This window comes from Tinamus guttatus, unplaced genomic scaffold (assembly GCF_059628265.1).
Source record: "Tinamus guttatus ecotype Peru unplaced genomic scaffold, ASM5962826v1 Tinamus_guttatus_pri_ptg000327l, whole genome shotgun sequence".
Lineage (NCBI taxonomy): Eukaryota > Metazoa > Chordata > Aves > Tinamiformes > Tinamidae > Tinamus > Tinamus guttatus.
In genome coordinates, this window is record NW_028288861.1 from 4,701,422 (window position 1) to 4,719,260 (window position 17,839).

General features: G+C 36.5%; 1 protein-coding gene across 1 annotated transcript in view; it reads left to right on the forward strand.

The window, feature by feature from the left end:
• The window catches only part of NUBPL (NUBP iron-sulfur cluster assembly factor, mitochondrial), a 73,864-nt gene that overhangs the window by 37,677 nt on the left and 18,348 nt on the right, over positions 1–17,839 (forward strand). Inside the window, exons 6-7 of the mRNA XM_010213006.2 lie at positions 2,600–2,693; positions 16,418–16,503. Coding sequence (XP_010211308.2) covers positions 2,600–2,693; positions 16,418–16,503 — 180 coding nt within the window. The remainder of the gene's footprint in view (positions 1–2,599; positions 2,694–16,417; positions 16,504–17,839) is intronic.

A 17,839-nucleotide genomic window follows, 5' to 3' on the forward strand; every position in this document is an offset into this window, starting at 1 on the left:
TTAAAAAGCAACCACTTTGTGCTTCCATACTGAACGAAATGTTTAGGAAACAGCCTGAGCAGTGGCTTTTGTATCTTCCATTAACATGTCACATAGTGGTAGAACAGGTCTCAACACTTTGTTTAGGGTACTGTGGTGCTCACCTGATGGAAGGATTGCGTAGAGTTTGGTGAAGGTGACTGTAGTGCCTGAGGAGGTTGGAAAAGCAGATTCTGACATCTTATCTAAGTGCAGAGAAAAGCTGTAGTCCAGATCCAGAAACTTACCTTATTCCTCAAAAGGAAGTAGAATAAGATAAGGATCATCAAGTTTATGAGAAAATAGGCAGCTTTTAACTACTGAAAAATAGTCTATGTATTTATGATTCCAGTCACCCCTGATGAAAGTTGGCTTGTCTTTTTTCCCTTTTGAGGCAATATTGTACCTGAAAGAAATGTAAATTGAGTTGGGGGAAAGAGGAGAGAAGCCTGAAAACTACTCAATATCCAAGTTGCTTCAACAATTGTACTTTTTTGTCAGACAAAGTAAATGGAAAAAATCAATTTGATAGTAGTGCCATGACACTCATGTATTTCAGGACTGCATCTTGCTACAAGACAAGGAAACAACTGCCTTTCACGTTCAGTATGAGGGTTTTTAAGGAGTATGATACCAGACTCATAAATTTGGACTTAAAAGGTGTCAGGACTGCTTCAAAAAAGGCACAGGGGGAGGAAAAGACCATTTGAGGCCAAGTGTTTTAAACCCCCTCGCCCCATACCCCACCATTTCAGAGTGGTGGTGATTGTTATGAAAGATTTGCCTCTTGCACATTTAGGTATTGTGCACTTGCCTATTTGTAGAAAGTGTGTCTGTGTGTGTTCAGTTTTGGAGACTGTAAAGAACTTGGTCATTGAATACGGTTGCTTTTTACTGTAGATATTCTTTTGTCTTTCAGTTTGTCTTCCTTTATAATGATTTTTTTTTTCCCTTGGGGCTGTATTTTCTTGTCATGATTGTAATTGTTTGCTGCCCAAGAAATCTGCAAGGTATATTAGCATATATAGGTATATAGTTTTTGGTCATCTAGGTCAGTATTAAATATGAGAATCTGACGTTTGGTTTGCTATGGTTAACGTAAGTATTCTGATTAGGCTATGCTAGTCATCTTAACCCTGGTATCATTTACAGCTCTTGTAGCTTTTGTCTGAGAGCAATGCAGAGTCCCTAATTTAGACATCTAAAATCAGAATTTGTAACTAACTTTCCTACCCATCTTTTCCCACAAGTGCTCTAAAATCTTCCATCTTCATCAATCAGCTTTGAAAGATGCTATTTCTCAATGGAATGGTGCATTGTGCTCGTGGTCTGGTTTTAAAGTCGCTTGTGCTTCCTCAGAACATGATTACCCATGCAGGAGAAGAATGAAAATGAATGACCGTTCCCCTGACGTTCTCGAACAAGCGGAGATAGGCAAAATCCTTGGTTGTTTGTGCTATTGAGATAACACTGCTAGAGCAAGTAAAATTAGAGAAAGAAAACCTCCTTCTTAGTTGGACATTCTCCTGTATTAGGTTGTGGTATACTGTACAAATATGCCATATAATCACATTGTGTGTGTGTGGACTGAAAAGTGGGAGAGGTCTTTAGTGGATTCTTATTCTTATTGGGGCTGTGATTTCTAGAGCTTTTATCCCAAAGAAATAAAAGACCCAATATCAAGATTAGTGGCTAGAAAGAATATACTGGTCTTATCCAGCAGCATTGTCAGCATTGACTCAAGAATCTCCTGAGAGTTGGTTAAACTGTTGGAAAACGTGGAGACCAAAGAGAGCAGCTTTACATGGTACGGACAAGGCCGAGATTGGGTTCCTTTCCGTAGGGTGGGAGCAGCTGCTCTGCTAGGCAGCCTCCGCCGCGTGAGCATCAGCATTCAAGAAAATGTGCATTACAGCACAGGGACTTTCTTTAGCCCTCCTGGAAATCCGGAGTATAAATAATCCCAGCAATACACAGGATTGAGCCTGGAAGCTTTAATTGGTCACTCTCATTTGATGCCTAGCAACCAATTTCATTGCGTGATGTCTTAAGGCTATTTTAAGCTTATATAATAATATAGATGGTGACTTTTAACTAAGAGATTTGTTTTGCAACAACACTTTTTTTTTCTAACAAAAATACAGTGTCTGAATAACTTGAATAACAAACCCATTTTCTGTATAGTTTCAAGTTTCGAAATAGTGACAAGATTGGCTTAAAATATATGGAAAGAATTCCCCGCCAGTATTTGTTACACAACAGGCAGTATTTGAACTTGATTTAACACTTGCTTCTAACCTCTGATTTGCCAACTGTGTTGTAAAGTTACTTAAATTTGTTGAGGAAGAAGTTCAATAAACATTATGCTCCTGATGTTAATAATAGTTATACTCCTAATTTTGAATGGTCAGCAAAGATTGCATATCATGGGGGAAGATGTCTTAATCCCTCACTAAAAGTATGACTAGAAATTTCTTGGCTTGCATGTTGATTCAGAGTGCTTTATTTCAGTACTTCTTTCCTATGAAGTGCCTTAAAACCACCCAGACCTCCAACATACGTATTTATTGTTGCTTTTTAGGTTGACTGGGGCCATCTGGACTATTTAGTAATTGACATGCCACCTGGAACGGGAGATGTGCAGCTGTCAGTCTCGCAGAACGTTCCTATTGCAGGTACACGTGCTGTTTGACTGCTTCAGAGATTTGAAGTTTTAAGTTTGAAGTATTTGTAGTTTAAGTTTTGTAGCTTTAGAAAAATATTTTTTTAAGATGTCACTCAAATTCTTTCAGTGTTTAGAGTGACAAATTATTCTGTCAGTATTGTGGCGATGAAAAATACTGGTTTTTGACATGTCAGCATTACAATTGTATTTTCTTTTAAGTTAAGTCTCAGAAAGATTGAAAAGTCTAGTATGTTAGTATTCTGGAAGGAAAGGCAGTTGTGCCATACTACAATTTTTTCTATCTGTACCTACTGCATATTAATATTAATAAAATAACCTAGTTTGTCGTCATGATTGCTTTTTTAAATTAAAAGCTGGCAGTGCTATTAATGCATGACACTTAATCAGATGAACTGTGTAGTGCTTTAGTAAACTAATACTTTTTTTTTCTGGTGTTATGAGTTTGAATTTTTACAGAGGATTTAAACTCCTACAAATCAATCCTGAGATGCAGGCTGCCCGCAAGTCCCATTGATTTCAACAGAGGTTAAAGAATGCTGCTTCTCAAAGGGTGCTCAGCATCTCACAAGACTGAATTTCTAATGAACAGTAATGGTTTTACATATGTGAAACAATAATAAACATTCTGAATTCACTATATGCTGTCTGAATATGAGGAAAAACTTTAGGTGACCTTGCATGAGCAGATTGTGAACTAGATGATCTCCTGAGGTCCCCTCTACCCTCAACTAATCTGTAATTGTTTGTGATACTGTGATCTTAAATAATTAGTGGGATCATTTGCTCCACTTCTTGGTCATATCATGTAAATATATTAATTAAAAAAAAAAAGTAGTAGCTTTGACTCTCTTGGATTCTGGCTTGCAAAGTATTGGTGTACAAGCAGACCCCGTGTATTTTGGTTGTTTCTTTCTGTTTGTGTTTTGATGCACGGAAGCGAAGGCAGTAAATATTAATAATTAAATATTACTGAAATATTTATTCATAAGTATATTTAAAATATTAACCATGTATATACCTCTATGTATATCAGGTTGCCTGACATATTGGAAGATACCATAAATCTTTAAAGTTCATAGGCTGGGATAATGGTATATGTAGTATACCAACAAGTATATGTAGAAAAGTCAGTGAGTGCACTAGAGATGCTCACACGTGAAGGTGCTAAGGATTTTGAGACATTATGCCCTGGTTTCACAGCAAAGTCATCACTGTTGTTTCAGCCTAATAAAATCTACTGAAAGGAAGTCATTTAAAAAGCAGGCAGGATCTTGTATATTTAGCTAACCAGGGTCATGTCACTGCTGCAAACTTGCATCATAATCTCACCTATCCATATATCTACATTAAAAAAAAAATCTGACAAATACTTTAATTCAGTGTTAAGACTTTATGGTGGTGTCTCATAATCTTGCATGGTGTGTAGTTTAGAAAAACCTGATCCTTTGACATATATCAAACTCCAGGGTTAGGGCACGTGCTATCACCTGACCTCAGCTGTAAAGCTATTGCCTTGAAGCTGGGGTTAGTGCTGCTCATGGCAGCTGTGTTTCATCTGCTCTCTGTGATTGCATTGAGTGGTGGCAGGTAGCAGATTGACAGGGCTGTGATGAAGGATTTAAGGGCTTTTTTTTTCCCCATGAGAAGTGGAAGAGGAGGCTTCTAGTGCTTTAGCTTATCTATGGCCTGCAATGTATGATGATAAAAACACAAGATTTATACCTATTTTCTTTATTGCAATACCAAAATTTGTAGCATAGATGAGTAGTAAAGCTGGAAGACCTTTTACTGCCACGTTTTAAGCAATGTGCTGAGGTATTAGTGAGGTATGGAAGTTTAGTAAACTAATACTTTTTTTTTCTGGTGTTATGAGTTTGAATTTTTACAGAGGATTTTACAGAGCTGGAAGACCTTTTACTGCCACGTTTTAAGCAATGTGCTGAGGTATTAGTGAGGTATGGAAGTTTTGAGTAAATTTGCTCATCACATTAAATGCTTTACATAAAGGCAAAAAGATGGTGAAAATCGAGAGGTGTGACTTTATTTTTGTGGACTATGAGTTCTTTTAATGTGTGGCAGCTATCGATAATTGGTGTTCAGTACAGTCCCTCGAAATGTCCCAGCCCAACGCAGGAGATGTCACTAGGTTCTCACCATTCGGAGACCCCGCGCCTGTTCCCCAGGGAGACTGCAGTGGCTGAGGTTGCGTTGTCGGTGCACGATGCTCTTAGCTGCTGTGGGAAGGTACCCGAATTCTGGACTTGCAGTTGAAGATTTACTGAATCCTGCATTTGAAGATTTACTGAGGTCTGTTTGTCACAAGTTCTTTGTAACTGAAATGCTCCATCAGGAAAATGATGTCCTTAATTAAAAAAGTTTTTGTCCTAATACTTACAAGTTCTTAGAAGGTAATAAAAAGCGAGGGTTTCTTGCTAACAATAGCAATGTTCTTATTCTAATTTAAGAATAATAAAGTGAAATTGGAAATGGCAGATTTTTTTAGTAATTTACCATTTACATAATTTTATCATTTTTTCATAGTGTATACGATATGTAATAAAGACGTAGTTCTCACCTATGTTAAATCAGGTTTTGAAGCAAATCAAAGTAGACAAAATGTTGATTTTGAAAAAGAAACAGAAAACAGGTAAAACGAACAATCAATGCATATTGCCTTCATATGGCATAGAAAGAGATAAATTTCCTTTCCATGTCTCTTTTTAAACTTTACTACTACTTTTTGTCATTCTATTTTTATGAGAACTGGCTTTTATGACTGCTGAACTGTCCTAAAACAGTCGCATAAAATTGTTAATTGAACTTTCTGCTTCCAAAAGGGCTTCTCACAGTTAACACCATTGCTCAATTTAGCTTGTTATTTAGCAGTCTTAACTTCATAAGATTAGGAATGTGACCTGAGTTTACATTTGTCTTGCCTGTTTGTTCCTTCTGTACCGTACAGTAGTTAAGTTCCTAGAGCGTAAAGTTGTAGCTCATGCTGTTGTGAAAGTGAGCACGGCAGAGGAGGAGTGATAAGATTTGTAATTCCCTGAGTTTTTATTGGACAAACAAATTCTAGTGAATTATAGGGAATGTTCCTGCTTGTGAATTGTGGGTGTTTCTCATTACCATTGGAAAGGCTTGTTCCTGTATATTGTGACATTACTTTGCTTTCTTCTTTGACTTTTGTTATTTGTTTTCGGTCTGGTTGATAGACTACAACTTTTTTTAACATGTGCTTGTTTTCTTGGACTCTGTCTTCAGGGTGCCCTGTATAGACTTTTGCGGTGGGCTTTTTTTTTTTTTTTTTTTTTTTGGTCAATTCCATCTTTTTGCAGTTTATGTTTCTAAGTTGTGTGTTGTTTGGTTGTTGTTTTGTTTATCAGAAAGTATTTGGTGATCTGCTGCTCTTACGTTCTTTCCAAATTTCTTGTTATTTATATTTTCTTTGAGGATGCCTTGGGAAGTCATGGCATTAGTAGCATAATTTTTGCCATTTTATTTTATTTTTATTTTATTTTATTTTATTTTATTTTATTTTATTTTATTTTATTTTATTTTATTTTATTTTATTTTATTTTATTTTATTTTATTTTATTTTATTTTATTTTATTTCTGAGACACTACCTGTGTATGTATATATGTTAAGTTTATTTAGAAGTGCACTGCCTATTTAGGATTAAATTTATACTCTGATTTGCATGGATATATGAGATACAGTATGAGTAACGTTTTCTTTTTTTCTTTTTCGTTTGTAGTTTCTTGAGGATAGATGGTGTAGAAAACATTTATTTTATCTCTAAATAAATTTACATAATCTGCATGAATATCTTTGCCAGTCACTTAGATATTGTTCTGTGAGCGTGAGAAAACACAGGAAAGTGTTTTACTTCTAGGGTGTTTAGCTGTCAAATGACAAACTGTAGTATTGTAGCAGTTGGCAGCAGGAGAGGGACTGATAGCAGGTGTAAAGGAGTATTGGTTTTTAATTTTAGAATCTTTTTTTCTTCTAATCCTGCATCCTAAGTCCTGTATTTCTTGACTCAAAAAGAGGTTAGAGCAATACCTAATGCATCAAAACCAAACAACAAAATATTTCTTATAACATTTTTTATTATTAAAGAGTATTCCAAATGTATAAAACTATTTGGAATGGCAAATTTGAGTACTTATTTCGTTAAAATGAGATGAAAAAGAAACTCACATCTTTTGTTGTGTTTTATTATTTTGAATTTCATTACAGGGAAATATTTTACATGATCCTTTTAATTACTCCTAGCTTTTCTCATGTTTGCAGTCTTTCTTCAGTAAACTGGTAGATGAGAAATGATATGAAAGCTTGAAAATACTGTTCGATCTTTCCGTTCCACTACAGTTCCTATATTCCATGGCCAATCTGCTTTCCAAACAGAAATCCAGGGTCAGTCTGGAGAAAAGATGATTTGTTTTTTGTCCATTGTCGCTTATTTTCTCTTTAGTTCTACTTTACTTCTATTCTGTTTTGCTGTTCCACGTTGTGCATCTGAGATCTCCAGGAGTGGATCCTTTTTTATGTCCTGAACATAAATGCTCAGGAAAAGTTGAAGTTTCCATATATATTTGCTAGCTTTTACAATTTAAAACTTTTGGGATTTCAGGTGATGCATCTGGTATCAGCCAGTTCTGTGTAAACTATCAGCATTATGAAAACTGAGGCCTGCAATTTCCTGTGAGTTATAAACTGATAAGTGTAAGTTTACTTGATAATTAGTCCACTTGCACACATATATATACAAATACACACACACACACACACACACACACACACACACACAGAGGAGCCCTAAATCAACGAGACAAATACTGTATGAGATGAAAGATTAGCCTTCCTAAAAATCAGGAGAGAATTAGTCATTCCCTGCCTTTAGAAAGTTGATTCTAACTTCAGAGTCTGAAGGCTTCATGGAGAGTGGAAAGTCAGCGCTGATGAGAAAGGAAGTCCCAAAACCTCTTAGTGTAAGGCCTTCTTCCTCTTGGAGAATTTTAATTGTGCAGGTTGATTGGGAACTATAGTAGGTTGCCTATCACATGCTTTTTATTAAAATTAAAGTGAAGTTTGTTTTAGTGAAATGTGACAGCTAGAGAGCCCCAGAGAGTGACACTGCCTTAATTGACAGAATTTACTTGAGGTTAGAACTGGAGTTGTCATTTCACTTGCTAAACTTTGTCATATCACTCTTTTCTATGGTTGTCAAGATGCCATGGTAGTGGAAGCCATTAGAAAAACACACATGTCCAATGGGAGGTGGATTGAGACAGACAAGTAATTTCATATCTTACTGAGCAACCTTTTAAGCATACAGATGTGAGCTTTGGCCTGAGTTGTTTTTATCCTTTTGCCTTGAAGGTAAAAGGATGGGTTGTTTATGTCAGTGCTCTTAATTTGCCTATCTTTTGTATTTTGTTTTCACACAAAGTGTATATTTGAACAATCTCAGCATTTAAATAAACTAGAATTAGTCAAGATAAGCAATGTGAAAGCCAGGTGAATGCTTTTCATATGTTTTTCAAAGTTTTATAAAAGCCAAAAAATGAAAAAAAAGTCTTACAGGGAATGACTTGTCCTGCTTTTTAGATTTGAAGCTGACAGGGTGCAAAACTTTTGACATGTCTTGTAACTTCTATTATTTTACCTAATGGTTCCATATTTCCACTAGCATGCAGAACATAATTATCTCCTGAATGCCTTTTGCAGATAAGGGCTGGCATTTTTACCCAAGGTGCCAATTAACAAAAGTTAATTCAGTTACAAATGTTCAAAAAATCTAGTTAGTAGGGTGTTTTTTTGATGGCAGGGTTTTGATAGGTTAAGTAAAAACAGAACAAAACGTATCCTCTCTTTACTGATTAAGCTTTAAAAGTATTAGAATTTTTTTTAATGATCAAATATGTTCATTGAAAGGGAAGTGATAGAGGGACCCCACTGAGTTGAAGAAACTTGGCACTTTTAACTTCTGAAAACATTTTACAAAATGCTATGAGCAAACTGGTGAGCCAAACTCATGTTCATGTCTATATTGCACAGACCAAAGGGGTTGCCTGGTGTAGCGTGCGCAGGATAAAGTGTGTGTGACCTGAGAGTAGAAGCTCCTCTTGTGTGAACATGGTAATGTACAAGAGCAGGAAGTTGCAGTTAATGAGTAGTCTGTGTGCACAGAATTCAGCATTGAAAGAAGAATTTCAAATTAGATTTTAAAAAAGAAAATATTGTTGAAGTTGTTAGAAAATTAGGTATGAATTACTATAAAAAAGAATCGTCATTTATGAGATAAAGGTGAAATAGGTATGCAAGTTGCAGAGGTACAGTGCTGTTCTCTTGTCTTTTCTGAAGAAAAATGATCAAAACCCAATGCAGCAGAGCAAGTTGCAGGGAGCATACAGTTAAAGGATTACAAGTGTATCTCTATTCTGTCATTCCTCTTCATGTCTGTTTCTTCCAGTATCTTTTCCTTTGATGTAAATCACAGTTGTATTGCTTCTGTTTTTTGCTTCTTTTAGTTTAACAATAACCTACAGTGTTTTTCTTTCGGTTCTCTTCGTTCATTCTTTTCCTCCCTTCTTCCCTTTTCTTACCTTTCCTCACTTAGTCTTTCTCTCCTGCTCTCCCTCTCTTCCTTCTGGAGGGAGAAACATCTTTAGTTTCTTCAGTAAATTTTAAAAGATGTTTTATGGAAATTGTCAAAACTTTTTGTTGATGGTAAGTTTTGCTTGAACTATTTGTGAGTGGGAAATGTTTTCAATATCATATTTTTTAACCTTTTCCAGAAAACCATTTATACTTTTTATGCTGTATTTTGATATTTATATTTTTAAAAATGGCTACAAGGAAGAAAAGTCTAAGTTTAGGATAGATTTAAAAGAAAAACAAAAATATTACATGAGGGAGAATTATAAAATTTTTCTTTGTCTTCATCCAACATTAATTTGTCTACTAAATTGTTTTCTGCTATTGTCAGAAAAATTGCGGTTGACATATCCAAGTTATTGCCAGGGTTATCTCAGTTTTGGGCGCTCCTGGTACGTTATTGTGAAGCCTCTGTCCCCAGTAGGCACTGTAAATTTAATCTGGAGACCAAACTACAGTCTGAATTTACACATTAATGGCTCAACTTTTTCAATATATATTTAAATTGCCATAGCACCTGGCTTATGGAGAGAGTTGTTTAAATTTAATGAGTCCGAGAAATAGTATCTAGGTATTGGAGAAGCAGCTATGTCCAACTCGGACTTGAAAACTGTGTTTCTCTGAGCTTTGGTAACAGAAGCTAAATGTATGTTAAGTACAGTCTCACCAGCAATGTTGCTTTAGACCAATTATTTTGAATAGGAGGAATAAATGAATATTGTGTTCAGCTGTCAATTACAAAAGATAATGAAAGTCCATATGAATAATGCTACTGAATTTTTTCCCCTAGCTATTTCTTCTAATAAAATAAATGATCAAATCTGCCTCTTACATACACACTCCCTTCCTTCACTCCCAATAAAGAAAAGCACACCCCAAAAAAGAAAGAAAAAAGAAATTTAAAATGATGAAATAGTTTATATTGTCCATTTCATTGAATAGAAATACTCTTTCCCACAGCTGTCTGTATTAAGACCTTTCAGAAGTTGTATGATTTGTAAAATCATATTCGTATGTCAAAAGAGAATATTTTGACTTTGATCTTGTCTGATCAAATGCTTATTATCATCTGCAGATGATGGGGAAGTGACCTTGAAAGCAGGAGGTGGAGTGGATAAGGGCATAAAAACACCAATCAAGGTAGCTAAGGAGATGTAGAAAGTGGCAATGTGTCAGAAGGAGTAACTTTTTATTTTATACCTATACTTCATGTAAATAGTGGCTATGCACAGATGCCACTAGAGAAGTTTTCCGTGGCTTAACGCTCTACTGTGCTTAAAAAATACAGCATGTATTGAATTATCGTGCTCTCTGTGTTCAGTTTGCCATGGCCAAAACCAAGCAATTTTAGGAGCAACAATTGTGTTCCCGCTGCTTTCTCCATGCGATCTATTGAAAAATGGAAGTTTTTATCCTTTCTAATTAATTAATGACGGCAATCTAACCCCAGGACAAGAGTGGATCCAGCTTGTAAGATCCCTCTGCTTCTCAGTTTCTTTAATAGGATTCCTCCTGTCAGTCACCTGGGAAGAGGGTTGTTTTAAGCTTTACATAGTCTTTCATGTAGGCAGGGTGGCAGTGCCTTAAGCTCTAATTATCCACTAGTTTGTAGGCACAAGAGGATGTTTTTGGCTGTTTTGGAAGTATTGGCTGTCAGAACAGTTGTTCAAAGACTTCTCCAAGGAGAAGGTAGCAAGCAGGTTGGAGAGGTGGCACAGCCAAAATTCAGCCTTCAGGACAATCCAGGTCTGTATCGTGAGTGTGAAGCCTGCATCCCTTAAGGGAAAGTCATACCAGCGATTCTTTGACGTTATTAGATGTAATGAGATGTCACACAGCAAAGCTCTTTATGATGATTGTTCAAGGAGATGGGTAACTTTTTAATCTTAATACATCTGTGATTTCAGCATCACTAGCTGAAATTCTAGCTAAGACAGAAGTCTTTGTTCTTGCAAGATTGTGTTCTGCCTCTTCAGTGCAAACTGTGTAATTGCAGGCCTATCTTAACTGTAGAATAGCGAACTTGTCAAAGGGGCTCTTCAGAGCTCCCTGGTAGATATAATTTGGATTCACCAATTCTATTCATAATTGAAAGTTTTGCCAGGAAATTTGAAAACCATGCAGTGGAAAAGGTAGCCTAAGCTACAAGCGTGAGAGTGGTGTGGTCAGATGCTGCTACACTGAGTTGGGCATGAGGTTCCTTCCGAGAACACTCAATACCTGTTTATCAGCAGATGGAAAAATGCTGTGTATCTTTGTATGTCTTCATCCTTCAAAACTCTGCGTTAGTCTTGGTCAGCTACTGTTAACTCCCAGGTCTCCTGGGTGGTATTCCTTAGTGAGCTGATAGCAATCAGGGTGATAGAAGATAGGTGCTGATACTTGCTTGGGGGAGGAGTTTTTAATCATCTGCCTGAATGAGGTTCATATTGACTCCATGTGAAGTCTATCTTTGTCAACTCTGGAAGGAAGTAGGCGACTTAAAAGTAAAATTCCTTTCAACCTCAGGTGGGCTTCAAAGCTTACTTTTTAGAAGACTAGAAAGAGCATTTCAGGGTTTGATTCAGGTGCACAGTCACTATATCTAAGGCTTGGGGAGACTCTACCGTAAGTCTTGTAAGCCAGAACCTCCACTACAAGCCTTAATGATGCAGTGAATATTGGTGATATTTTTGGTATGCAGAAATTCAAGGGTCTTTTAGTGTTTCTCATTTTCTAGACTTTAGTCCACCAGAAAGGTCCGTACCAGAGGGTTGAATAAGCAGGCTTGTCTTTTACTAGGGATCAACTAACTGGAGTTAAAAAGAAAGGAATACATCAGAGCCATACACTTCGGTTGGTTCTTTATCTTCTGCATGTTGGGTATTAAAAATATAGTTAGCATAGTTCTTATTAATGTGCCCTGCATCAAGTTTTTGGCTATTGAAATACAGTGAAATTACTAAAACAAATGAAAGGCATGAACAGGTATGTCAGTTAAAATCTGATATGCCTAACTTGGGTATTCTTAGTAGGCTCAAGGCACAGAAGTTCCGCACACAACTGCAAGCGGAGGATGTGCAGTATATCTCAGTGGGCAATGTGATAGCTTTATGGTTTCAGCAACTTTTTGATTCAATTTGTCAACCCTCGTTTGTTGTGCTCGGAAAGAGGCTTGTGCAAACACTGCCTGTAATGCTGTGCGTCCTGCTGTGTGCAGGAATTCGGTCGTATTTCATTACTGTATTGATCTAAATACCTCTTTATTGTTCCATATTCCTATCAAACATGTAGGAACAAGATAGCAAAGCAAATGTGGCTGTGCTGTTGTTCATCATTTGAATTACACACTGAATCAAGCACAGGCAAATTTATTCAGGGGAGTGGAAAAGCCTCGTTTTACGTGTTCTCTTCCTGCTAGAAGAGTTGGTGCTATTTATTTTCTGGATTCCTGAACTTCAGGTTGGGTTTGCTGGACTGGCAATTACACCAAAGGAAGAGAGGGCATATAACCTTAAAGATATTGGCATACATCAATATAAAGTGGCTCTGAATAACTTCAGTCTAGAAAAAAAAAAGAATTTCTGGCCATTAGAGGAATATTCTGGATCTTTTCTTTAGTAAGAGTAATAGGAGATTACAGAACTTATCACAAAGCTTAATGAATTTTGGGCAAGTTTTCTGGGGATGTGGGAATCTGTATTAGGAGGGGATTGGAACCACTAATGTTTGAGGTCCTGTTTATTCCTGTGTTTTTGTGCCTCATTTGGGCAGGTTGCACAGAAACAGTAACTCACTGAGCAGGTAATGATTAAATAAAGTGTTCAGAAGGCTCATAGAATTCTGCAAGTCAGTAAATATCTGGTAGCCTCGGAGATTGTGATTGTGTCAGACTTCTGTTTGTAGCTTCTATTAACAATTTAATCTTATATAAGATATATAAGCACAGAGTCCAAAGTAGGACATACAGATGACCTGAAGTTTCTTTCCCAAATTAGCATATCATAATTGAATCAGATTTTCTCCTAAATAAATCAATCAATAACTTATAACCAAAATAAGTATTTTACAATATTTGATGAGTAGTACTTGCTTGGGGACCACCTTTAACTTGCATTTTGCTTCAAGAAATTTTAATTCAGAGATATCCCATATCTTCCATGTTAATTACAAGTGAAACCCTCTGTGAAGATGCTCTTAAGCGGTTTGAGCCCCAGGGAACTGATTTAGAACCAGAGGACAAATCCTAATGAAATTACAATAATTTTAAATAGCCTTGTCTAAACAGATTATGGAAGTATCAAATGTTGAGGTGACAGTATTAGGCTGAGTAGTGAATACTCTCATTCCCTCATTGCCTTAAAGACACTGTGCACAGATACTGAGTGAGATTTTTGTCCTACTGCCATGAGAGATGCCGGTGTGGTTGCTGGAGGGAGCACGTGTTATCCTGCTGCTGCTTCCAGGGTGCACTGCTGTTGGTAAGGGTGCCAACAGGAGGGGGAGATTTCAGCTTCTTTATTCTCATCAGGAAACCAGAGCAAAAAAGTTAATTCTGTTTTTTACTGGAGGAAAATAACTGCTTTGATTTTGTCAGTAATCCAAGTCAGAGTGCAAAGGAATATAGGAGAGAGACATCTGTTACACTCTACTGACCAGCTTCTTGAACATGTTGCCTTCCATCCTGTGAAAAAAGCCAGGCAAATTGACCGCCAGTTTAACTATAACTGAAGTATTTCAGATGCCAAAGCTTTTCACGCAGAGCCCGTGTAGCTTAGGGCTACCATCCTCATCTATATCCTGGCACCGCCCATTGCATCTTCTTGGATTTTTAGCTTTTTCCCTTTGGGTGAGGTTCTTTAGAAACAAAAGCTGTTAGCTGAAAGTATCCTTCCAATAAACAGTGATGAAAGAGAGTGTTTTTAATGGGCATGGCCTCTGTCCTTCATTCCGTGCTTGTTATTGGATTCATAAAAGCATTAATAATGGGCCAGAAAATGTAGAATGAAGTGTTGGTGATTGCATGTTGGTGGTTCCTCCTGTGCAAAGATCCAGGGAATGCTGCCTGAGTCAGTATCTTGGGAGAAGAATGTGAAAGCAGGGAGGGAAAAAAGGCCCTGTTATGAGAAACAGCTGGCATGAGTGTACAGTCATAAGACATTTGCACTAAATTTTCATTTAAAAAGCAGGCAGTAATAAGTAGCTTTGCTAAGTATTAAAAACCTCTATTTTTGAATGCACAGAAAACTCAGAAGGTGTCGAGTCTAAATACCTTCTTTGCAGGCTGCGCTTTAGGGCAGGGTAAATTCTGTTTTGTGGAATTAACCCCGCTCTTCAATATCATCTCTAAAAGGTGAATCTGCTTTAGTGAGGTTGACCAACTAGGGTGACTTGGATCCAGCTGAAATGATTCCACGTTGCTCTTTGCTATGTTGGAAGAAAGTCGACTCAGGAAAAATGGCAGATTATTTGGGTAATAGCATTTTAGAGAACAATAGGGAAATCGCATTTGTTTGGTGAGTTACATATGCTGTTCAGTTTTTGGGCTCATATCTAATCTTACATAAGGCAGAAGTTGGCAGCTTTTCAGGAGTGAAGTGCCAGATTGTATTTTTCTTTCACAGATTAGAGGTTAAGAATACTGGTTCAAAACACTCCAATGTGCTGGCAGGCAGTGTTTGGAAACGCTGCTTCTCCCAGGGATGAGCTGCAGTCTGCCAGCCCATAGACTGTAGGGGGGTCTGTGTGGGGCAGGCGCTGCCCATCCCAGTGCCCTAAGAGCTGGGAGTGCTCTTGAGATTCCAGCACTCCAAGTGCTCAGTCCCGTGCCAACAATGTTGCACATTGTGGAAAAGCTACTCCTATCTTCCCTGGACATGAATACCAAAGGTTGGGAACTGTAAGCCCAGTAGGAAGCTCTGTCTCAGGTAGAATAGTATCAAAAAATGTATATCTTAATGGCTTTTAGTATGATATTTTATTTTGTTTTTGTTTTTTGGGTTTTTTTTTTTTTTGGTGAGTTTAGTTCTACAAAAGCACTTTTGTAACAGATGCTTTGATCATTGTGAAACCAGAGCTAATCTAATTCCCAGTAAAACCATCTTTCTCATTGAATACTTTTTTAAAATTTGGATAAGTTTGAGCAGGTGCTTGATGTAGATTTTTTTTAAGAAATAATATAGGAATCCCCCAAGCATACACAAAAAGATGTAGAAACTGCTGTCTGTGAAATGATACAGAATATTATAATGTCCATACTGGTTCTGCAGACTATGTTAATCAAGGTCTAGTATAGCATAGTAACTTGCAGTCTTGTGAAGTTATTTCAATTCTAATCTCTGACAAAGATCTATAGCTATATTTCATGTGTTTAATAAACTCTTGGGAGAGCTACTACTCAGGTGTCTTGGATCCATGCCTGAACATCAGTCCTTTTTCAAACCTAGTGTGAGTTTAAATTAGTTGGTCTCAGGTTTTGTAGTGCAAGTCCTACACATCCAGTCCTGTTGGACTTGCTGGCATGTCTGGCTTACATGTTTCAAGATTGGGCCGACCAGTGCTCGTATCAGGAATTGTGGACAATTCATGAATCGGCAATTTGACTACATATTGACTACCTATGACTGCCTTTTTTTTTTTTTTTTTCCTAAGACAATACTTAATGTTAGATCAAAATATCCTAAGTCTAGTATTGACATGGAACACTTACTGCGTTGAGATTCTCCCTGAGATCTTGGAGTATATGGACCATGTCGTTTTCTAGCCATAGCCATATGGCAGCTACTTCAGTTGTGTCATCTAGATACAAAATATAAGTGATTTCTGCATAGAAAAACTCCTGATAAAAACACACAAAAATAGCTCTATCTGTTCATACTATATCTCAGTTCTGATCATTGCATGATCAAAAATTAGCACCATTTTCTTTCCTTTAATTTAAAAAAAAAGTGTATAAGATTGCAACTTTATTTTCATAGTTGCATGATGTAGCATATTCTAAATAGCCACAATGTTCAGCAGTATACTTCACAGTATTGATTTTAATGACATTTCATGTTTTCTTTTCCCAGGAGCTGTGATCATCTCCACTCCACAAGACATAGCTTTATTAGATGCACGCAAAGGAGCTGAAATGTTTAGAAAAGTCCATGTGCCTGTAAGACTTTCTTTCATTGAACTTAGAATTAATATTTTTAGATTAAAATTGAGGATTAAGACGAAACGATTCAGAGAATTTGAAAATATTAGCTAGGTTACTAATTAAATGAATATTTTATAGAAAATATGACTAATTTGGTTTGAGGTTTTGACAGTTACTACAAGTTGCTAAGTAACTAAATATTGTCCTCCCAATATGTCCATGAAGAGATTCTTCTTTCATTTGAAGTGTGTATTTGATGAGAAAGTACAAGCTGAAATGCCTCTTGTTTTAAATCCTGAGTAAAGAAAAGAGCATTCATTATGCTTTGGTCTGATATTTTTGAAAAGATGTTTTCTTAATTTGTCTATATGGAGGTCATTCTTACCCTTTCAAAAAAAGGAAAGTTCTTTAGTAACTGATGTATTTTTTATTAAAAAATGCAATCAAGATGCTGCTTTTTTATTTTCCTTTGTTTGCAGAATAGCTTAAAAAGGGACATAGATTGATAAGTTCATTATTGTTAACTATCTCTTAAGCATGTGTGCACCAAAGACAGTAAAATAGCACTTCTGCCATTTGCTACTAGGGAAAGATATATTTATGTGTGTGTGAATGTGAGAGAGAAGTATAGTATATGTAATCTTTTTGGTTGGATTTTATTTTATGTTTAGATTTACTAAGTTCAAACAAAATTATTTTCTTCGTATAAAATTGTGTTTAAATCGGTACTTTGCTGAATTTTCTTTTAATGTAATGACAAATTACCAAGATGTCTTTTAACGTTATTTTTGTTCAATGCTCTGGAGAGAATGGCTTCTAACCAAGGCATGCATCCTACAGTAGGTTTGGCTGCTATTAATTTAACTAGTGATAAATGAGATTTTTCAATACAACAGGTCTTCTGTTTTGATCCATCAGAATTTTAAGATCTTAACTTAATCAAATGAAAATTTACAGCAAAGCTGTAGATGCTGAATTTGAACATATTTGAACCAATCATCAGACTTTGTCTTTACTGCTGCTGCTCCTTTCCTTTTTTTCCTCACCTGGTATGTATGTGAATGCAGGTGTCCTTTACTTTGGTATTAAAGCAGCTTCTGCTGGTGTATTGCATATTCAAACATAAGCCAAATCTGAGGTAGTAAGGAGAGTTTGATTAGATTTTATGTGGTGAACAGCTTCAAATCTGAGAATGGTTTACATCAAAAGAGTGCTCAAAATGGTGAATGTGTAGTCCTACAGATGTGTGTGTTGATATAACTGACTAAACATAATTTTTGGATAAGTGAGGTCTTAGAATGATTGAAGAGTCATGGATTGATTGAAGGAGTTGATGAAAAGCTGACAATGA